The sequence below is a fragment of the Nicotiana sylvestris genome, chromosome 8, assembly GCF_000393655.2.
Source record: "Nicotiana sylvestris chromosome 8, ASM39365v2, whole genome shotgun sequence".
Lineage (NCBI taxonomy): Eukaryota > Viridiplantae > Streptophyta > Magnoliopsida > Solanales > Solanaceae > Nicotiana > Nicotiana sylvestris.
This window is the reverse complement of record NC_091064.1, coordinates 224,602,116-224,621,404: the sequence shown is the minus strand read 5'-3', so window position 1 is coordinate 224,621,404 and position 19,289 is coordinate 224,602,116. Positions and strand designations below refer to the sequence as shown.

Genomic DNA, 19,289 nt, shown 5'->3' with positions numbered 1-19,289 from the left:
AATACAAAGCCGTTCTTTTGTTATTTCCTGTCATCTTTTTGTTTAGTCCTTTTATCATTTTTGTTCAATGCCGATTCTAGGGACATGACATGCGCACCCAGTTTGGGCCTAATCTTAAAAGTTAATCATAAAACCCTGGGAAGGTGATCAAAGCATTTAAAGGAAATAAGAACGGTTTGAGATTATTTGGATCTTGAGTCATGTGGAACTGGGGCAAGTTAAACACTAAAAAAACCGTTAAAAAGCAAAGATTCGCCAAATTGGCATGAGGGTCGTTCATAATAATGAGAATGAGAGTGTCGCCCAACGGTGCCTTAGAAAGGACAAATGAAAAAGCAAATGTTGAATATAATTGTCAAGTCCGGCAACATCGGAAGAGGCTACAAATCCTTGTTTAAATTGTGTTGTTTGCACTTGGCATGTTTTGAAGACTGGAATGACGAAGGCATTTTGTTCTGCTATCTAAACACTTTATCCTTCGTTACCCCCTTTTGAGCCTTATTTATTTTCTTTCATACCCCTCGTTCGGAATCAATAGCAACGACTAGGAAATACGAGCCTGGAAGGTAAAGAAAAAAAAATAAAAAAAAAAACGAAAAAAGAAGAAGAGAAAAACGATAACAAAAAAACAAAAAAAAAGTCAAATGAAAACAGAGGAATTGGAAACTACGTTTGACCTGATTCCTCAAAGAGGATACGTAGGCGCTTCACGGCTCGGTCATAGTTTTGAAAAAATATAAATCAATCAAGTAAAATATCCCCAAGCAAGAAACTGGGGCAAAAGTTGCGTTTGTGGTAAATAAATCTAGTTCCGAAAGTTGTAACTAATAACCCAGAATTAATGCATTTTTGAGCCTTTAATACCCTTTTTTTTCTAGCCCTATCCAAAACCCACATTACGGTCCAAAGAAAGACCTTCTGACCAGTCTTCAAAAGATGCCAAGTCAGACAAATGAGAGTCTTACCGGCGAACATAACATTCTGTTCCACAGCAGAAAGGACTCTAATCTCCAGCAGAGAGAGTCATACCGGCAACACTCCAAATCCCCAGCTGGAAAGTGATACAAATGAGAGAGTCTTATCGGTGAAAATCTTCACGGACACCATAAGGCGATGAAAGCTGAGAGAAAAACCCAAAATGAGAGAGGCTTGATAGTGAAAACCCTTCGGGCACTACAAGTCGAATAAGATTGGGAATCAGATGGGGAATAGTCAAGGGAAGACCTTGAAAGACGATTGATGACGAAGGATAGGCCACATATGCATGTCATGACCATTAGAGTCAGTGTTTTCATTTGATAGGTTTTTATTTATAGTTTCTTTTGTTAAAGAGTCATTTTTTCCTTTGTCTTTTTATTCTGTTCCCCTTTATCTTTTTCCTTTCATAGAAAAATCCCCAATAGAGTCTGTCTGGTCAAAACAAGTGTGAATTGACTTCAAAATATGCCATCAGCTTTCCAATTATGCAAGATAAGATCTGACTAGTACATCCAAGTGGTATAGTCAGCGAGGAACAAACGCGAGGCCAGTGTCAAAAAAGATATCCCCAGCAAAAGGGAATTGACAAAAGGATTTACAAGTATCAAGAGGGATACCCTTGCCGAAATCAAAGGTTATAAACCTCAAGGCCAAGGCCCGTTGAACAAAGCAAGGAGAGCAGTGAGCATGATTTGGGGAAATTCATACTAGACTAAAAGGTCGGGGAAATGCCAGTTTCCGAGCTATGCCACAAAAGAAGAGGGATATCCCCAGCAGAAAGGGATTATCCCCAGCAAATAATATCATCCCCAACAAGTTGTGGAGCGCAGAGCAAGGAAGGAGAAAAGGAAAAGCCATCCCAGTAGGAGTATCACAACCAACCACCACGTTTTAAACTAACAAATTTTGTTTGATTTGAAACAGGTAAAGGAAATGGCATTGATGACAGAAATGCATGCCATAAGGGAGACTGTCAAACTGGGGCAGAAAATTTTCCTTTCATTTGGAAAATTTTCTGGAAGTCAGGTACCCATTCGAGGAAGAATAAAGATAGCACCAGTCTCAAGGGAAGTGGTGTTTGAACCAGTGTTGCCCCAACATAATAAGTTTAAATGGAGGAAGTATTCCCCAGCAGACAGAATAAAGGGATGACACTTGTGCTCAGAAAAGCAAAAAGCCATTATCATCCCCAGCAGCTTCCAGAAGAATGAAGCATCGACTTGAAGGGATAAAATTTCCCAGCAGCGTTATCCTCAACAACGTTATCCCGAGAAGATGACACTTTTATCCCCAGCAGTGTTGAAAAAAAAACAAAAAAAAAAAAAAAAAAGAAAAAAAATTGAATTTGAAGGAGGGGAAGAAAGGAGACTTCCCCAGTAGTATTATCCCCAACAATCAGGCGTCCACCTGGAGAACAAGGAAGAGCAGTTGGAGTATTAGCAATCAGGCGTCCACCTGGAGAACAAGGAAGAGCAGTTGGAGTATTAGCAATCAGGCGTCCACTTGGAGAACAAGGAAGAGCAGTTGAAGTATCAGCAATCAGGAGCCCACCTGGAGAATAAGGGAATACAATGGAAGTATCAGCAATCAGGAGCCCACCTGGAGAATAAGGGAATACAATTCAAATTTTAAGTAATCAGGAGCCCCCCCTGAAAAATAGAATGGTGATTTGTTGGTTGAAGTTGGGAGCCTGCCCATATAACAAAGGAATACATTCAGTCTTTTCATTTAAAAAAAAAAAGAGAAAGAAAAAAAAACGATAAAAGGGGGGAAGTAGTTTGTAGAGGAATGAAACATCCTACTCAAAAGGAAGTAATTTTGGAAGGAGTAAGATAACATATTTACTCAGCAGAGTTATCCACAGCAGTGTTATCCCCAGTGGATCATCGAGATGTAGAAGCATCCTCGACAGAGTTTCGGGCAACCCAGAGTGGGTAAGGAAGAAAAAGAAAAGTCATCCCCAGCAAAATAATCCCCAGCAGTTTCGAGGGAAGACAACACAGGTAAGTAAATAATTCAGGAAGAAGGAAATGGTTCACCCATAGGAGATGCATTTCCTCCTAAGTTTAGTCTTATCCCATAGGAGATGCATTTCCTCCTAAGTTGTTTTTTAACCAATAGGAGAGGCATTTCCTCCTAAGTTGTTGTTTAACCAATAGGAGAGGCATTTCCTCCTAAGTTTAGTTTCACCCATAGGAGAGGCATTTCCTCCTAAGTTGATTGTTGAAATCGGGAGTCCGCCTGGAGAATAGAGATATTCAATTTCAAATTTAGCAATCAGGAGTTCGCCTGGAGAACAGAGACATACTTTTCAAGTTTGATGTCAGGAGTCCGCCTGAAGAACGGAGACATACAGCTTAAATTTTAAAAGTCAGGAGTCCGAGTGTTGAAGTTGGGAGCCCGCCCATAGAACAGAGGCATACATTTCAGTCTTTTCATTTCAAGTGTTGAAGTTGGGAGCCCGCCCATAGAACAGAGGCATACATTTCAGTCTTTTCATTTCAAGTGTTGAAGTTGGGAGCCCGCCCATAGAACAGAGGCATACATTTCAGTCTTTTCATTTCAAGTGTTGAAGTTGGGAGCCCGCCCATAGAACAGAGGCATACATTTCAGTCTTTTCATTTCAAGTGTTGAAGTTGGGAGCCCGCCCATAGAACAGAGGCATACATTTCAGTCTTTTCATTTCAAGTGTTGAAGTTGGGAGCCCGCCCATAGAACAGAGGCATACATTTCAGTCTTTTCATTTCAAGTGTTGAAGTTGGGAGCCCGCCCATAGAACAGAGGCATACATTTCAGTCTTTTCATTTCAAGTGTTGAAGTTGGGAGCCCGCCCATAGAACAGAGGCATACATTTCAGTCTTTTCATTTCAAGTGTTGAAGTTGGGAGCCCGCCCATAGAACAGAGGCATACATTTCAGTCTTTTCATTTCAAGTGTTGAAGTTGGGAGCCCGCCCATAGAACAGAGGCATACATTTCAGTCTTTATATTTCAAGCGTTGAAGTTGGGAGCCCGCCCAGATAACAGAGGCATACATTTCAGTCTTTAATTTTCAAGCATTGAAGTTGGGAGCCCGCCCAGATAACAGAGGCATACATTTCAGTCTTTAATTTTCAAGTATTGAAGTTAGAAGCCCGCCCATAGAACAGAGGCATACATTTCAAGATCAAGTCAGAGGACAATAAAACAGAGGGTTACAATAGGAATCCCCAACAGGAAACAATAAAATTCCCCGGCACCGGGAAATAGAAGGTTGCAACAAGAGGTCACAGTACAAACTCAAGTACATGTGTCAAAAGAAGAAAAGCACCAGAAGAAATGCAAGCAGACAAGGAAGCAAGGCAACAAAAACAAATTGCACTCTAGCCTAGCTTCTTGTTTTCTTTTAAGCACGGTGTAACAAGGAGATTGGTAAGCAGTAGTAATAGCATGCAATAACAGTAACATTGCAGTCCCACGGTAGTCCCAGCTACCAAAACTTCCCAAACTACATTGACCTGATTCCTGTTTAGCCCAGGATATGTAGGAAACCTTTGAAGCAAAGGTTCGGTCAAATCTTTTTCAAAAAAAAAATGCTTCACACGGAGTACTCGGATGGGCAAAAATCGCTCGCTTTATCTTTGCACGAAAACCCTTCGTGTCTTCGGGCAAAGAGGGGCAGCTGTAAGCACGTGATTTTTTCCCTATATGAGAATTACTCCCAAAAAATTTAAAACTCAAGTAATTTTTATTGGTGTGCAATTTTGTGATATTTTGAATAGTTATTTGTATTTGTCTGTGCATGTTTAATTGTTAAATTAATAAAACAAAAATATGTCGCATTTTGCATGTAGGATTTAATTCTACAATTGTTAGTAATTAAATTTGTTTTACAAAAAATAAAAATTACAAAAATAGGCATCGTTTGCATTTTTAGCATTTAATGTCCAAATATACAATTTTATGCTTAATTATTACTTAATTGTGCGTTAATTGTTATTGGGAGTTAATTTGCGCTTTTATAACTTAATTTAATTCTTAATAATAGTTTAAGTATTTTTATAATTTAGTTTTAGAGAAATAAAAGAAGAAAAGAGAGCGAAAATATAAAGAAAGTCGGAATTGGGCCTCTTCTTCGATTTCAAGCCATAGGCCCAAAAAATGGCCCAATCTTCCCTACGACCCAGTCCATTTCGAACTGGGTCGACCCAGTCCATAACCCAACATCCTATTATCTTACAAACAACACAAAACAAAAAAAAGAAAGAAGAAGAAAACCCTAAAAAACCTAAAAATGGTCCCCCCCCCCTTCCCTTTGGTTCTTCCTCCCAAAAGCTCCAAGCTCCATCAATGGCTGCCCTCCTTCTCCTTCGCCAACACACACAGCAAGCATATACTTACACACACACACAGCTTCCAAGCAAACCCCACCCCACGTTCGAACCAAGCAGCTTCCCCCTTCGTCGTGTTCCTTCCTCCACGTCCAAACCACCACCTCGTCGACATGAGCTGCTTCATCGTCTTCATCTTCTCCATGGAGAGCTCAGGCTCTTCCATGGTTGCCTTCAAACTCAAGTCCAAACGACCAGCTGCTACATCCATTCATTGACGACGAATGGTTCGTCGATCTCCAGCAGCCCCCGCGCGTTCAAAGAAGTTATTGATTGTTTCTACTTCATTTTTCCCCCTTGCTGCCTCCAAACGAACCCCATAGCTGCTTGCTTCTTTTTCTTCATCGAGTTTAAGTTCGACGAGATGCTACTGCTTCACCATAGTCCGTGGACCAACTCCTCCGTTGCCGCAAACGCTGCCAGCCGTTGCCGCTGCTTCTGCTTCTTCCGTCGTGCTGCTGCCATGTTTGTCGCTGCTACTGCTTCAACTTTCTTCTGCTGCTGTTCGCGTTTCATGGCCAGCTGTGGGTTGCTTCATCTTCTCTTCGTCTTCGTCGTCATTTGTTCGAGCTTTGGTCGAGGCTCGTCAAAACAGTCCCTACATAGTCAAGTTCGTCGTTTGTTTAGTTGATTTCGTCGTTGATTCATCTCCAGTTAGTTGTTTTTGAGTTTTATTTTTTGTCCATATTTTTGTTTGATATTTTCCGGATCCAAAATCGTTAAAGGATTCAATTCTTGTTTTGTACGTTGTTCATCGTTGAAATCATTTTCTAGTGTGTTCATGTGTTTGATTGAATTAATTTTCAGATTTCAAATGGAAAGTTAATTAGTGGTTTTTCATGTTTATTTCATGTTTGTTTTATTGTTTAGGTAAGAATTTGTTAGTTTGATGTTTGTTAGATTCAAATTGAAATTTAATTGATTATTTCTTCAATTTGTTTCATGTTGTTATATATTTTCCAGAAATTATTAATGTTGTTTGAGCCGTTTAATCCGTCATGTTTGTTGTTTTAAAAAATAGATTCATTCATGTTCATACTTTGTTTGGTTGATCTTGAATCCGAAATTTGTATAACTTGATTTTTTGTTTATCATTTATGATTATTTCTTGAATTTGTCTCATAATCTTGTTTAAAGTATAATATAAGAATTGTTTGTTGTAATGTTGTTAGAGTTAATTTTAAGTTCAATATGATTGAATTTAGAAATCTAAATATACTTGTTTGTTGTTGTTGTTGAATCCGAAAATAGGATTGTTTGTTGCTAAAATATTGTTCAATCAAATTTTAGTTGTTCTTTGTTGTTCAATTTGTGTTCATGTGATTTGTTGTTGAAATGTTGTTGAAATCATGTTCATGTGATTTGTTGTTGAAATGTTGAAGAAATCATGTTCATGAAATTTGTTGTTTGAACATTGTTAGAAATTAATCATATTGTCTATATTTTGGTTAAGTTTGATTAATTGATGTGTTATAGCTGATGGGTAGTTTGGTAATTTGCAGTACGTTCAGGGGTAGTTTGGTAATTTTAGTAAGGTCGGAGGGGTAGTTTAGGAATTGTACATTTTGTAATTTTTTATGTGAAGCATGGGGGACAAAATATAATGGGGTGGTGTGATATGTTTATTTAATGTAATGGGGATGAGTGGGAAGATAATGGGTTTGGTAGAGAAAATGGTTTGATTTTAATTGATTAAAAGACTTATGGGATGGGATATAAGTAGAGGTTTTGAAATCAGAACAGAGGGGACACAAAAAACAGGAGAGAAAAAGAGAGAAACGAATCTGGAACAAAAAGAAAATAAGTGAGAAAAAAAAAGGCTGAGCATTTAAAAGAAAGAAAAATTCTGAAAAATATTTAAGCTTTCAAATAACAAAAACAAAAAAAAATATTCTGCTTTCTTTCATTGTTTGAAATCAACATTAATTGTTGTGGTTTCATAAAAGTTGGAAGCATTTGTTTTGGGATTACTACTCCACCGGTCTGTTACTGGATTGTTACTGTTGCTGGATTGTTGTTGTTGTGCTGTATTGTTATTACTGCTGTTGATTCTCATCTTTCATTTTCTTTTGCTTCCAAATCAGGTACACAACTGACACGCTGGTTATTGTAATCCGAATATGAAGCATGAATACGAAAAATGAAGAGTTGAAATTCTGAATTAGCTTTAATTATATTCTGAATTTTATTTGTATGTATAATTTATTTAGTTTGCAAAAAATCAGAATCGTGTAGCTATTTAATACATATAGTGGAACATCCGACGATAGCTTAACGATTGAACAATCTATATATTGCCTAAAAATAAATAAATGGTGTAGTAATTCCGTCAAGTAAAAATCAAACGAATAGGCCATCTAGTAGGAATTTGGTAGAAATATTGTTTAGTTAAATAATATTGGTTAATTTCAGCATGTAAATGGTCTAGGATTAAAATTAGATTGCTAAGTTTTTTTTTAATTTGACAAACTGATAGCATGCCTAGTATACTGTAACTAGGTAATAACATGTGAATAAGACGGCTCAGGTCTAGTTTTATGTCATACACGTTGGGTCTGGGCTTGCAATGGCAACGGACTGTCATGTTTGCATCACTTTCAGATTTTATGAATCATATTCAAAATTCATCTATAACAACTCAAGCATGTAAATAAATTAAGATATTTTTTCTTTTATTTTGTAGAGACAAATTTCAATAGAAAAATGTAGGTATTTTAGGACTGTCTTTTTAAAAATAAAATAAGACGAGCCTCGCTTAATAAAATGTATAGATTGCGGGGCCCTTATAAAATGTTTAATTAAAATTAATTAGACTTTGGGATGAGCCGTTTAACAAAATTCCACGGCCTTACCCAGAAATAATAACACGCTAATTGCTTTAGGCGCGCATTTTAATAAGCTTACTTTCTTAAATTCGGGTGTGCATTTCATGCTACCCAAATCCAAATCCCAAAACATTGAATAAAAATACGTTCCGGATCGCGGGTGCATTTTATGTGACGCAATCCAAAGACATGTTTTTAAACGATGTTCACATTTTTTTTAAAAAAATATAATGATAAAAGCGGTAAAAAGATAAAATTTGCACATGAGCTCATAATTGTATAAAAATCAGATATTTAAGCCAAATATGACAGTTGAGCGACCGTGCTAGAACCACGGAACTCGGGAATGCCTAACACCTTCTCCCGGGTTAACAGAATTCCTTACCCGGATTTCTGGTGCGCAGACTGTAATACAGAGTCATTCTTTTCCTCGATTCGGGATTAAAATTGATGACTTGGGACACCCTAAATCTCCCAAGTGGAGACTCTGAAATAAATAAACAAATCTCGTTTCGATTGTCCTTTAATTGGAAAAAACTCCCTTGTACCCTCGCGGTGCGGAAAAAGGAGGTGTGACAGTCATGCGGAAGCTAACAAAGTAAACTTTCAACAACGATTAATAAGACAACAAAAGAGAAATATACCAAAAGAGACACAAACATATAACCTAGTTCGGTCAACTGACCTACGTCCACAACGGAGATGAGCAATCCATTATAATAAAAAGAGAGTACAAAATATCGAGAGAACAACCTCACGAAGAGGCAAATACAAGTGGCACACTAACACTTGTCCCATAAAGTTCTCCCCCTAAACACGACTTTCAAACCCCATATGGCTACATTATGGATATTGCTGAATGAGAAGGAATGATCCTCAATTTATAGAAGTCCAAACTTTTTCCTACAAGAAAAAGGACTAGCCAAATATAGAAGAATTATAATTTTAATTTACAAGAAGGAAAAACTTAATTATGGTAAACATATTGCCCATTCATTTAAGAGATAGAAAACCCAAATATGGTAAGAAAATTAGGACAACTCCTAACATTAATTACTTGTATGTATAAGATCCACCAGTACTATAGTCTATATCCTTATGTCTTCCCTCGTTTTTATTTTGTAAGGATGGTTTTTTATTTGTTACTAATATTGTGTTAGATTATCTCACATTGGCCGGCAGGGACGGACCCACGTGTAAGGTCCCGGGTGTTGCAGCACCTACTGACTCCGATGGGGACTTGGTATACTAATATAGAAATTTTATGAAAATTGATATAATATATTAGCAAGCATCCATTAACTAAAAAGTCTAATGGGTGCTTTGGTTTGGAGGTTGAAGTTTGGGCGTTTGTACACCTTGACGTCGTGAGATCGAATCCAGTTGGCAGCATTTTTTGTTTTCCAAAAAATAACACTTTTCCTTATTAAATGATCGTTGACTTCCTTGTTTGCTTTTTTATTACGTACTTACCTTCTTTTACTTTCTTTTTCCCTATTTTTTTATTTCCCGCTGTGATGTTTTAAGCGTCGATACCACACAAGAGGGGGGGTGATTTGTGTTGTACCCAATTTTCGCTCTAGAAGAACCTGATTCTTCTAGGTGTTCTAACACTACTGTTTGCGGAATAATAAGTACATACAATAAATAACATAGAGATTTTTACGTGGAAAACACCTGGTTCAAAAGGTGAAAAAACCACGACCTATTACTAGTAGGATTTTCCCAAACTTCCACTAAAATCACTGAGCCAAAACAACATTTACAAAAACTCTTTGTAAACCTAAGGATTAACTCTAATCCCGTTGTGGCACACAACCTCAACTGTTACGACAACTTCAAGTTAGCTATAACTTGAACACTCTAGGTACCTAATACAATTGCTTCTATGAAAGCTGAAAGGTACAACTTTAAACCACCTACTACAGTTAAACTAGAATAAAAGAAAGACGCAATGGAACTGGTTCTTCTATCTCGTTTAAGTAGCTTCAGGAGTGCACACTCAAATCTCACATAAATTGTTTGCAAAATCGCCTTGCTCTTTTGGTCTCAATTTAGTTTAACTTCTGCGTATGTGCAATACCTGTAAAAGAGAACAATCATTGTCATATAATAGGTTAGTAATCAGAGTTTAATTGGGTCTCAATTGCTGATCGTCTATCGCAGAAGAGTCCTTGAAGATCTCAAACTCCAACACCATCTTTATCCTGGATTGTGTTCTCTTCATATAAGGAGACTTTCTCCCCTTATCCAATATGCAACCTTTTCGATCAGATCAGGAGATATTGTTGCTTGATCAATAGAACTTATCTCCTTCACATGCATCTCATATGTATAGGTTGATCATGACTGTGCTTCACAAGATGGACTTGGTCCATTGTGAGCACGTGATTTTTGCTTCACGGAAACTACTCCAAAAGAAATCGAAATAAGAAATAAAACAAGTTACCTTCGGGTATAATTTTGAGAATTTGCGTGATGTTTTGATAAATATTCTGTCCGTAAATGCTCGCTTTGCTATAGTTAAAATACAAAAAATACATGTTACATGCATTTAGGAATTAGTGGTGCATTTATGAATTAATGAACCATAATTTGGTTAAAAGAAAATCAAAAAACTATGCACGTATATTTCTTGTCATTGTGTGATTTTATTTTTCTAATATTGTGTGTGTTAAATAATATGTGTGTAATTTTATAATTTATTTAGGATTTTTGTTTAATTTTGATAATTAAAAGAAAAGAAGGAAAATGGGTGAAAAATGAAGGAAATCGGGATTGGGCCACCCTAGGTGGACCCAAATCCAGGCCCAAAGCAACCCCATGCCCGGTCCAGTTTGGTCAAGCTTCCAGACGCCTCAAACGGCGTCGTTTTGGTTCCTTTTAATCGGAGCCATTGGATTAAATCAATCCAATGGCCAGGATCTCATCTCCTTTGCCCATTCCCTGAACCCGACCCGTTGCCTGGTTCGAACCGACCCCCCTACTTAACCAAACGACACCGTGTTGTTAAGCTCCCCTAATCCTGGCCATCGATCTTGATTGATCCAGCGGCCAGGATTAAACCACCCACCCCGTATATAAAACCCAATCCGTCACCCCACACCCCAAACAGACCCCCTTCTCGCCCACTGTTCACCTTCATCCCAGAACCCCCCCTCTCAAACCCTAGCCGCCTTAGAATTCCCCCACCGTAAACCCGGAAACCATGGCTCCGATGACTACTAAAATAACACCCCTGATTCACCCAACCACCCTGAACACGAATCCGTTAACCATTTACCTCGAATCACCCTGCAGCTTCTCGAATCTTCAATCGAAGATTCGAGCAAAAACCATATCTACACCCTCCGACCCCAAACTCATACCACAACACCTCCTGACCTCCCTCACACCCTAAACGCCGTTGGTTCCGTTCGAATCTGACCAAAACTGAACGAATCCCAAAGCAGACCCCCAAGAACCCTAAAAAGACCAAAAATGGAGGTCTGTCCGAATTGAAAGACGATATGGGGTCTAATCGACCTTAGTCGAAGTGTTCTCAGTTGAGAACACTCGATTAAGTCCATTCGACCCCAAAAATGGTCGATTCCAAGTTCGAGCCTGGGTCAGTTCTGATTTTCAAATCCCTGAGGTAAATTTTCCCTTTTCTTTTGTTCTCCTATGAATTCTATTTGTTTTTCATGTTTAGTTTGTTTTGTTTCTGATTTTCTGTCAATTCTGTGAACCCTGAGATAGTGTTTAGTTTGTCTTGGTGTTTTATTGATTGCCTGTTGTATATTATAGCTTGTATAGTCGTTTAAATAAGTGTCGTCAATTAATTTGTTTAAAATTAGAGGAAAACAGGACAGTAGCTCATTAATACCCTCCATGTATGTTTGCCAGGACAGTAGCTCGTCCAAATCTGTATGCTAACTTATAATGAACCTTTGGAATATGTTCAGTTTTGTCTGTGAATTAGACTACTCATTTATTCAGTAACCTCATGATTTCCATAGAAGCCTGTTCATTATTCATCACTGCTTCGAGCTTAGCCTGTGGGCTGTTGTCTTTTGCATTTTTGGCTCTGAGTTGGTCAGGATTGGCTCCCAATATGACCAACTCATCTGGGTTTGATTGACACCCCTTGGTGATCTAATTTTGAGTTGAACTTAGTTTAGGAATTGGATATAGCTGTAGAAACCTAACAAGAATCAGTGTTAGGCTTAAGCTGATTAGCTAATAGTCAGTGATTAGTTGAATTTAAAGGGGTTTATATACTGACTATTAAGAGTCAGGGTAATACAGTAATATGCAAGGTTTAAGGGTAATTTTGGGAGTTTAGTAACATGTTAACAGGCTGTAAAGCTGGGGACTGCCTAGGGGTCATTTGTTAAACTTATTTTAATGACAAGGGGGAACAAAACAACAAGCATGGGAATTAAGTGAATATTATAATACACTCATGACTCTTGATTAAAACAAATAGGACAAGCATGGGGAACAATATAGTGGGGATCAAGAAAAGACATTTACACATGGGGAATTAAGGGGTATGGGCAGAAAAAGGCTTAAGGGATCAAGGCAGCCTGGGGGCTTGCCATTTTCTGGCTTATAAATAGGCTGATTTTTAGAGTTAAAGGGGGGGGGGGAGAGTTAAGTTTAAGGGCTGGACAGAAGTTTAAGGCAAAACAGTTTTTTTAAGAGGGCTGGACAGTTAAGTTGAGAGCTGGACAGTTTTAAGTGTTGAGAGATAAAAGAAAAAGCCAAAAACAAGGCTGGACTTTCAAACCTTGAATAGGTCAGCCTAAATTCAGAGTAATAGAGAGTTAAGAGTGTGCTGGATTTTTGAACTTAACAAATCAGAGGCTATTGTTTTCTGTATCTGTTTCCTTCTCTGCTTAGCCTGTATTTGTTGGGACACTGCTGGGTTTTCAGCTTAGCTTTCCTGGTTTCTCCGTTGGTTCAACATTGTTTCAGTTGAGAGTTTTGGGTTTTCTGAGTTCACTGGACCTCTATTTGGTTTAAATCTGTTGTTGGTTTCTCCTACTGAGTATTCCTGGATTTTGTTTGGTTGGGTTTGCTGTTGATAACAAAAATCTGACTGCTGGGGTTGTTTTGCTGTTTTTTTGTTGCTGTTGTTGTTGTGTATGCTACTACTTCCACTGATCATTCCTCTTCTTCTTTTGCTTTCCTATACCAGGTACACGACTGATACACTGTCAATGTAAGCTGAAATTTGAAGCATGAATACAAAGAAAAATTGGAAGAGTTGAAGTTATTTCGAATTAGCTTTAGAAATGTACTGAAAATTGGTTGTCTGCATGATAATTTACTTTCTTTAATAGAACTATGTAGTTAGCTGTGATGTAACTGAACCTTTATACATATCATTTAGTTGGAAAACTATATGTGTTGCTTATAATTAAAAGCGATTAACGTTGTAGTAGTCATGTTCTATTAGTTCATTATTGTTTTGTCAAGAAGCATGTCAGGTACCCAATAGTTACTTCCTTAAACAAATGGTCTGTTTTAAGTTGGTAGGAATATGGCTTGATTAAGACAAGCAGTACATTGCATTTTAGCCCCCCCCCCTTTTATAAATGTCAAACATATATCAAATAAGTTGAATAGGCCCAATTGGAATAAGGGTGGCCCAGGCCAAGTTTAACGTTATGCACATTGGGCCTGGGCCCGTAATATCTAAACGACTACCCATATACGCGTTCATGTTCGGATTTTTCAAATCATATTCGGAACCCGACTATAACTAACTTGTAAGCGTGTAAATAAAGTTGGACCGTTCTTCTTTTTTCATTATTAGAGACAAACTCAATAGAAAACATAGCCACTATAGGACGGCCTTTTAAATAAAAATGAGACGAGCCTCGCCAAATAAAATGCACAGATTGCGGGGCCCTCACAAAAAATGTATGTGTTAAGTACTTAGAACTCGGGATAGGCCGCTTAGCGAACTCCACGGCCTTACCCAAAATAACAACACGCTAGTTTCTTTAGGACGCGTCTTAATTAATCTTACTTTCTTAAACTCGGGTGCACATTTATGTGACCCAAATCCAAATCTCAGTGGAGTCGAAATGTGTCTCTAATCATGGGTACATTGATTGTGATGTGGTTCGAGATGCGTGTCCATGATGTTGCAAATTCCTTTTAAAAACAAGAATGAGATGAGCCTCGCCGAATAAAAATACAAAATTGCGGGGCCCTCAGTAAATATTTGCTTTAAAATTGCTTAGACTTTGGGATGGACCGTTTAGCAAAATTTCACGGCCCTACCCAAAGTAAATGATACGCTAGTCGCTTTAGGCGCGCCTTTAATAATTTAATTTTCTTAAACTCGGGTGCACATTTATGTGACCCAAATCCAAATCTCAACGGAGTCAAAGCGTGTCGACGACCACGGGTACATTGATTGTGACACGGTTCGAGATATATTTTCACAACATTGCAATTCCCTGTAAAAATAATAATAATAGTAATGAAAGCGGTAAAGAGTTAAAATCTGCACATAAGTTCATATTGGTATAAAATCAGATAATCAAGCCGAATATGACAGTTGAGCGACCGTGCTAGAACCACGGAACTCGGGAATGCCTAACGCCATCTCCCGGGTTAACAGAATTCCTTATCCGAATTTCTGGTTCGCGGACTATAATACAGAGTCATTCGTTTCCTCGATTCGGGATTAAATTGGTGACTTGGGACACCCTAAATCTCCCAAGTGGTGACTCTGAAATAAACAAACAAATCTCGTTTCGATTGTCCTTTAATTGGAAAAAACTCTCTCACCCCTCACGAGGGCGGAAAAAGGAGGTGCGACATCCATGACTGAGTTCATTTGTCATTCTTCAAAACTTCGCCTGTTCTTGGGCCAACAAATTCCCCCTTTTTGATGATGACAAACTCTGTGCTTTTTACTGATTTGGAACCTGTAATAACTCAGCTTAACCATCAACACTAAACTTAAAAAATTCACTTATCATCAAGGACCAGGTTAATTAGGTTATAAATATTACTTATTTCAGAATGTGTAAAGCACAATATCTCTTCCCTCTTTTGGCATCATCGAAAAGTTACATATAAAGTGTGATATCCAGATTTTAATAAGTACTCATGGCCACTGGGGCAACTGCACATGCAATCATGGTGCAATCATCAGTAATCAAACAAACATATTTAAACTATCAACGACAGATTAATCATTGAACAAGAGAAAAATAGCGATTGTCATTGATAGAGATATGTTGCCACCAACAATCTACAAAAAGAAAGAAAAACATTCAAACCACGAGCAAAAACAGAAAAATCCCTAATCTGGGTCACTGGGGGTACTAAACAAATTCAGGAGACAGAAGCTAGGAGTCCTAAAGGCTTGGAGGAACTGGAAGGTTGGGTTTGAGTTTAGAGAAGATTCAGCATGTTTTGAAGAATTCCATCATTCTTCTCCTTTTTTTTTTGCAAGCTTAGTTCTGAGACCATCCCTATCAGCTTCCACTTCGACCATACGAGCCTTGAGCCTAGCTATCTCAGCATCCTCGGCTTCACATTCCTGAACCAGAGCCCTGACTTTGCTGTTGATAGGAATCTTCTTGGATGAACCAGGTTCATTTGGGATGGCACTGACTAAGTAGTCACAAGCAATCAGAGTGTTGATGCCAAAGTTTTCTTTGCTTGAGGCCATTTTCCATTTCTTCAGAGGCACATTGATCCTATCGAGAAACGTGGTTAGAATAAAGCCATAGGGAGTAGCATGAGCCTTGGAGCCATTTATGACCCTGTCTAGCAGCTTGATAATGAAGGCAGGCCAGTTGATTTGCTTTCCTCTCACCAGGCACTCCATCAGGACTAGATCAATGTAATTTGCAGTGTGCCTTCTCTCCTGTCTAGGTAATAGACACTTGTTGACAAATTCAAATAAGACCTTGTGCTCAGGCCTCATTTCACTTTTCTGTACAACCCTGGCTTCAGGCACATCTTCTGAATCACAAATCTCCTGGTAATTTTCAAGAGCAGTAGGGAGGGAGTCTAGGCAGGGCCACCTTTGCCTAGTATAGTCATCATACCCTTCAAAGGGTATGTCCAGGATCTCTCCCAATTTCTGTGCATCAAACTGCACTTAGACTCATTTCACCAGGCTACTAACAACTCCATCCTTAACAGCAGCATTGGCCATAAATTCAATCAGCTCATTTTTGGCTAGCCTACCATCCATCTGAGGGACCATGTCCTTCCATCCCTGAGCAGCTAAGGCATCCACCAATCTCATCATTCCTGGTTCCACTAGGTCCTTCAACAGTCTACCATTTAAAATCTTTCTTCTGCCAAAAATGGCAAGCTTGTCCCGCTCCTTCTCAGAATCATTTTCTTCTTCTTCCCCACTCCAGTCATCTTCTTCAGAAATTTTTACTTGCTTTCCTTTTACAGTAGATCTTTTCCTCTTTGCTAGTGTAGGTTCAATAACCTCAGACACAGATAAAGACTTCTTGGAGGAAGTCTTAGGCTTTTTAGGCTTGGGTGTAGGAACCTCCACTGTTGTACCCCTTTCTTGATGGACCAGTTCCATCTCCTCTTCCTCAACAACTTTTGAGGATTCTGCAATCTTTCCCTTTCCTTTATTCATTTTCTTTTTCTTACTTTCTTCTAAAGCCCTTTGCAGATCAGCTTCACTCTGTTTTACCCTGCTTTTTGTGGCTCTACCCCTTGGCAATGAAGAGGCATTATGTTTAGGGGATGAAGCCTTCCTTTTCTTGGAAGGCTTAGGAATATTTGGGTCTTTTGGTGTGGGAATTTTGCGTTTCTTTGGGTCATAGCTTGCCCCAACCTTTTTCAGTAGATCAGCTAGGGTCTCTTCAGTAGATGAAGCAGGTTCATCTCTATGTGTGCTCAGATGAACCAATCCCTCAGTAGCTTCCCTGAACCACTTCCCCCTGACTTCATGCCACTTTCTTCTACCCTTTCTTGGGCAACCCCATAGATAGCAAGAAATTCTCCCTTCCCATTTCCCCTCTCTTTACCACATGCACCCTCTCTCTCTTTTTCTTTTTTAAAATTCTTTTTACCTCCACTCTTAGGTATCTCAGGCAATTCAACATCCCTAATGGGTCCAACCAGAACAAACCTAGTCTCTAGGTTTTCAATTATAGAAGAACTTACCTCAGAAGGAGATTCTTGAGTCTTTTCAGAAGACCCATGTCCTTCTCCCTTAGTAGCGGATTGATAAGATTCAGACTCAGAGCTGGAGTTTGAGTTTTGTGCTTGGCTTGCTTTCACTTGGATTGCTTTCAACCTTTCATTTAAAGCCTTCCTCAGAGCCCTAGATGCTACAGTCTTTCGAGCAAGCATTATCACCCTTCGTAGTCTAGGTTTTGGAGATACACTAGGTGGAGTAGATGAGGATGAATTTGAGGGAGATGGTGGAGGAGGAGTTCTAGGATTTTCTTGTGGGTTAGACATGATTGTTGGTTTTTGGAAAGAATTTGGGAATTTTGGAGAATAGGGCAAGTGATAGTGAATACAAATTTTTGACGGTTTGGAGTTATGATGAAGGTTGTAGAATTGATGTGTATTTAAAGGGAATTACACATTTAATAAGTAACGGCAGCCTTTTGCAGTGGTCAAATAGGAGTCTAATCAACCTTAAATTCTAGATTTTGAATGATCTATTTGGCTTCCCTAGATATTAGGCAAAAATTACTGTTTAGAGTTCTAGGTGAACGGAACTAGTTCAATGCTAACGGATAGAATTTTCTAGGAATTTGACGAGTATAGGACTTCTGCTCATGATTGAATTATTAATTTTTCTAATTGTGCAGAGTATAGAAATCATACTTGAGCTTTCATATGAACCCATACTGATGAACCAGGTTCTTCATTTAGAACTCTCTTATACATGCCTCAAATGCCATAATAGAGAAAATTTTGTGAGAGATCAGTGAGTCATATAAACACATGTCACAGGAGTATACTAATTAAAGTATGAAGATGAGTAAGAATTAACCTAGATATTTACACAAGTTCAGAATTCCTAGCTAATTTTTTTTTTCATTTTTCAATATTTTTTTTCATTGTGCATTCTGAGCTGGACCTATTAGGTGATCCTAATCATCCCTAATTCCAACTTGTTCCTCTCAAAGTTTTCTCTACTTAATTCTTTAGTGAAGATATCAACAATTTGCTTATCAGTAGCACAAAATTCTATGGAGATCAATCCCTTCTCATAGTTATCTCTTAAGAAGTGGTGTCTAACATCTATGTGTTTATTCCTCTTATGATGAACAAGGTTCTTTGTCATACTTATAGCACTAGTGTTATCACATAATGTATGAATGCAACCAACTTCAATGCCAAAATCTACCAGCTGCTGTTTGATCCATAGTAATTGAGCACAACAAGATGCAGCAGCAACACACTCAGCCTCAGCAATGGATAAGGCCACTGAATTTTACTTTTTAGTGGCCCATGATACAAGACATAAACCAAGAAAGTGAGCCATACCTGAGGTGTTTTTCATATCCACAAAGAAACCTGCATAATCAGCATCAGCATATCCTACTAGATTGAAATTACTACCTTTGGGATACCAAAGACACAGATCAGTAGTGCCTGTCAAATATCTTAGTATACTCTTGACAGCATTCAAATGAGACTCTTTTGGATTAGCCTGAAAGCGAGCACAAAGCCCTACACTGAAGACTATGTCAGGTTTGCTAGCAGTAAGATACAAGAGTGAACTAATCATACCCCTATACAACTTTTGATCAACTGATGAACCAGGTTCATCAATGTCTAATTTAGTGGAAGTTGCAATGGGTGTGTCTATTTCTTTTGATTCTTCCATTTTATACTTTTTGATAAGCTCTTTTGCATACTTCTGCTAATGGATCATGGTTTCATTAGGACTTTGTTTGATCTATAAGCCTAAGAAGAAGTTAAGCTCACCCATCATTCTCATTTCAAACTCACTCCCCATTAATTTTGCAAAATCCTTAATTAGCTTATCAGTGGTGGCCCCAAAGATTATGTCATCAACATATATTTGTACCACAAGGAGATCCTTACCTTTTTCCCTTAAGAATAAGATACTATCAATTTTACCTCTTTTGTAGCCATGTTCAAGCA

General features: G+C 38.3%; 1 protein-coding gene across 1 annotated transcript; it reads right to left on the bottom strand.

Annotated features, from left to right (window-relative positions):
* Positions 1–18,258: 18,258 nt before the first annotated feature.
* On the bottom strand, positions 18,259–18,909 carry LOC138876430 (secreted RxLR effector protein 161-like). The gene is made up of 3 exons (XM_070155350.1): positions 18,666–18,909; positions 18,465–18,605; positions 18,259–18,365 (listed from the first exon to the last, which is right to left on the bottom strand). Exons 1-3 carry the CDS (start codon positions 18,907–18,909, stop codon positions 18,259–18,261), a joined length of 492 nt encoding a protein of 163 aa, XP_070011451.1.
* Positions 18,910–19,289: the final 380 nt, after the last annotated feature.

Coding starts and splice junctions, on each gene's coding strand:
- LOC138876430 (XM_070155350.1), bottom strand. CDS start 18,909: ATGATTAGTTCACTCTTGTATCTTACTGCTAGCAAACCTGACATAGTC. Junction 18,606..18,665: donor GGATATGAAAAACACCTCAG/GTATGGCTCACT, acceptor AGTAAAATTCAG/TGGCCTTATCCATTGCTGAG. Junction 18,366..18,464: donor TGATAACACTAGTGCTATAA/GTATGACAAAGA, acceptor TGATCTCCATAG/AATTTTGTGCTACTGATAAG.